The sequence below is a fragment of the Lagopus leucura genome, unplaced genomic scaffold (assembly GCF_019238085.1).
Source record: "Lagopus leucura isolate 7727_CA_CO unplaced genomic scaffold, USGS_WTPT01 38993-0_obj-0_obj, whole genome shotgun sequence".
In the NCBI taxonomy this organism is placed as follows: domain Eukaryota; kingdom Metazoa; phylum Chordata; class Aves; order Galliformes; family Phasianidae; genus Lagopus; species Lagopus leucura.
The window spans coordinates 1-4163 of record NW_024963356.1 but is presented as its reverse complement, the minus strand read 5'-3'; the positions used below and the strand labels follow the sequence as shown (position 1 = coordinate 4163).

The 4163-nt window shown below is 42.4% G+C and overlaps 1 protein-coding gene across 1 annotated transcript; it reads right to left on the bottom strand.

Moving 5' to 3' along the window:
• Nucleotides 1-5: 5 nt before the first annotated feature.
• LOC122191091 (myosin heavy chain, skeletal muscle, adult-like) lies at nt 6-4160 on the bottom strand (the record flags this gene model as incomplete). The annotated part of the gene is made up of 9 exons (XM_042891289.1): nt 6-143; nt 765-935; nt 1708-1857; nt 1956-2074; nt 2960-3098; nt 3186-3289; nt 3387-3485; nt 3574-3637; nt 4122-4160. Coding segments are annotated over 9 exons (1023 nt in total), but the record flags the coding sequence as incomplete, so codon positions are not given.
• Nucleotides 4161-4163: the final 3 nt, after the last annotated feature.

The window sequence follows — 4163 nt, the reverse complement described above, 5'->3', positions numbered from 1 at the left end:
TCAGCCTTGCCTTTGGCAGGCTTGGGCTTCTGGAAGTTGCTGGACTTGCCCAGATGCTGGTCATAGAGCTTGTTCTTGAAAGAGGTGTCAGTTGCCTTGGGGAACATGCACTCCTCTTCCAGGATGGAGAAGATGCCCATGGGCTGGAAGATAGCACAAGAAGTAACAGAGAAAGATCACCTTAGTGTGAAGCGTGTGCTATGAGATTCAGAGGTACCTGTGTATTGCTGGTAGCATCTCTGCCTGAATAAGAGGCTAAGTTTGTCAAGAATTCTCTTGTCTTTCCTTACCTTTCAGCAGTCTGTCTTCTCTGAACTGGTAAGAATGTCTCACCACTTCAGGTTAAAATTGGCTGTAGAACCAGGAGAAGTGGCAGACAAATACAATTGGGAAAATAGCTACAAGATGCAGATTGTCTTGGAAAATTGGGGCATGCCATATTTATTTCCTAAACAATGTGTGTGGAGTTTTGATTTTGCATCTTCAGAGAAAATGTAAAGTGACTTTAGTTGTTTTTAAAGAATTCTGTTCGTGGGAGTCTAGACTACCTTTTCCATGCTTGAAGACACAGTGATGCAAGATTGGTGATACAGATTTCCATTTAGCTGTACTAATTCCTCAGCACTGGACTAAAGTATTATTTCCACAAAATGTCTTGTTTCACTGAAACTGGCTGTCCGGCTGCAATTTCTCTCCTAGCTGAATCTAACTGAGAAACATCACAAAATTCCAGAATACATCATACACTTAAATGGAAAAAGTACCTTTTCAATGAGCTCAATGCAGGCAGCCAGGTCCATCCCAAAGTCAATGAATTCCCATTCAATGCCTTCCTTCTTGTACTCCTCCTGTTCCAGCACGAACATGTGGTGGTTGAAGAACTGTTGCAGTTTCTCATTGGTGAAGTTGATGCACAGCTGCTCAAAGCTGTTGAACTGTTTAAAGCAAAGAGAAGTGCACAGGTTCTCAAAGAGGCAGCAATGATCACAGAGTTGTGTTAGTATACTTCTGATTCTGTTTGAAATTCCCCAACTGAACCACCAAACCTAGCAATACAGTAATTACATCTAATTTCTTAGAAGGATTCCTACTATAGAAAAAATGTACCATCCTTGCAGGGCTTTATTAGCACTATTTTTGAAATCAATCTGCAAGTAAAATTTATTTTTTACTGTGCTATTCAAAGATTGATGTTTCAGGAACCTCAGTTGCTGCACCATGGAGGTGTGTCAGATCTCTAACTTCTGGGAAAATGGAGGCTTCCTCAGTATCCACCAGAATTTCTCTGCCCTCAAATCACGAATCTAGTTTTCTTTGTTTTGACACAGAAGTCCTATTAGCACCACTGCTTTCACAACACAGGAAATATGCTCTATTTCATATATCACAGCATTTCCCTTTCCTTGGCTCTTCCAAGACTGTTCAAATCCCTGGTCCACATCTGTGTGAGCTCTTTTCCCAATCAACGGTGTCTAAATTTGTCTGTCAAAACGGTGTTTTTTTCTACCTGTTGACAATATTAAGAGTCAAAGTGTGTGCTCATAAAGCAATTTAAGCATTCTACTGTGATAAAGAGACATGATTATCTCAAAACCAGCAGATTAGGAGCATACACTTCAGAATCTTCTTAAGAAGAAATGTGTTTCTGAGTTCTCAAGATCTCTTTCTGCCCCTCTCATAACTATGATGCCAAGTTTTGTTCCTTACATCAAAGATCTCAAAGCCAGCGATGTCCAGGACACCAATGAAGTACTGCCTGGGCTGCTTGGTATCCAGCTGCTGGTTGATGCGAATAACCATCCACAAGAACATCTTCTCATAGACAGCCTTTGCCAGAGCACCAACTGAGTTGTGCACCTAGAACAGAGATTAAAGAACTGGAGTTACCTTCTGTTGCAGAAGAAGAATACTCACATTATTCTTCAGATCATATAGTTTTATACTTAAGATTATACCTGTGACACAGTTTGACCTTTGGTCACGAATTCATTCCCAACCTTAACTCGAGGATAACACAGGGCTTTGAGCAATTCAGCTGAGTTCAGGCCCATGAGGTAGGCAGCCTTATCAGCCACTAGAAAGGGAGAAAGTAAGAAAGAGGGGAACATTCATCATTGGTCAGTGGCTAGAATTTGGTCTGTGTGAGCAAATCTGCTCTTCATTTTTCAGAAATGGGAAGTTATTGGTATGCTCTGACTGGCTCAACCTGGAGAAGAGAAGACTGAGAGGGGATTTTATCAGTGCTTATAAATATCTACTGAGTGGGAGTCAAGCAGTGGTGTCCAGCAACACAACAAGAAGCCACAGACAAAACTGGAACATAGGAAGTTCCATATTTACATGAGAAAAAAAAAATTACTTTGAGGGTTACAGAGCACTGGAACAGGCTGCCCAGAGAGGTGGTGGAGTCTCCTCTGGAGATATTCAAAACCTGCCTGGAAGCTTTCCTGTGTAAGTAACATAGGGAACATGCTTTAGCATAGGGTTAGACTAGATGATCTCCAGAGGTCCCATCCAACCTTTATAATTCTGTGATAAGTTATGGGAAGGAGTGAAGATTATGGAAGCTAATGCTCGCCTGTTTTAAAAGCAAGAACAGGCATTGTATGAATAGGGAAAGCTTGAATCTGGAAGCTCCCAGAACCACTCCTAAGCCCTCTGATATCATATTAGGCATGATTGCTGCCCACTCCTGTTCTGAGGAAACAGACTTTCTGCAAAGCAAGAAATGCAGGACAGATTGCAGAAACAACAACAGCAACAACAACAACAAACAGTTATAGTGCTTGAAGGTTTTTCTAACAGAGACCCTTAGTTAAAGTTCCCATTTTCAGGCTGTGTGTTTTTGAGAAGCATCCACTGGATAAAAGAATAGCATTTCTTGTGATCAAGGATACAGTTAAACAGACAACGAACAAAGAAGCTTTTCATCATTTTTACTAGCTGAACTAGGTGATACCTTCTGTGCCATCTGGCTCTGCCTGCTCCTCTCGCTGTTTCTGCTTGAACTTCAAGTTCCCATAGTGCATGACAGCCCCTGTCAGCTTGTAGATGGCAGTCTTTTCATCAGCAGTGAAGCCCAGGATGTCAATGGCACTCTGCAGTGGAAATAGTCAAGTAAAATACGTCTTTAGTAAGCCACCCTGCAAGGCATAGAATGCAGATCTTTGTGCTGTGTTACTCACATCTGTAGCCATAAGCTCTTCTTGGTCATCAATGCTGGGAACAGTAATCTCGCCTTGACTCACATAATGGAAATCGTATGGGTTGGTGGTAATAAGGAGCATGTCTGAATAGCAAAGATACAGGCTTACATTTTCAAAAGGGCAGAAAAGGAAACAGTTGCTTAGTGATCATCTCCAAAAAGATGTAATGATCCTTCCTACCTATTAGCTCTGGTTTCTTGTTGGACGTGATCTGATAAAAGATGTGGTAGCTTCTCTCTGCTGGGAGCTGGAAAGTGACTCTGGACTTCTCCAGCAGATCTGAGAAGGAAGGAAGGGTTAGGTACAAGACAGGACATGGAGATGGGAATTTGGGAAGGAATGTGAGCAGGCCAGGAGCATCTCTTACAAGTTTCAATGTCAGCAGAAGCCAGTTTGCCTGTGGCCCCAAAGTGGATTCTGATGAATTTACCCTGTTGAGGGGGAAAAGAACAATTTCAGCCTGGATACATTTCACTGCTCCTGTATAAAGCAAGGAGAATAAAGGACTGAAACACCATTTCTGTGAGGGAAGGCACAGAAATAACAGAGAAATGTCAGAGGCATCTTTTCAGTGTCTAGAAATGCCTCAAGGGAAGGTGCAAACAGGTCAGAGTCAGGCTCTTTCCAGTCTTGCCTACTGATACGGCAAAACACAGTAGGAGAAAAAAAACAAACACACTTGGAACACAAGAGTTCCATCTTTACTGTGCTGATGGCTGACACAGATTGCACAGAGAGTCTGTGGAATCTCCTTCCTTAGAGATCTTCAAAAGCTGCCAGGACGTGCTGCAGGACAGCCTGCTCTGGGTATGTTCTCTTGAGTAGGGAGGTTGGAGCAGATCACCTCCAAACACACCTTCCCACCTCAACCATGCTGTGATTCTGTGAAAGTTTTTGTCCTAAGCAGCAACTTACAAAGCGTGAGGAGTTGTCATTCCTCACAGTCTTGGCATTTCC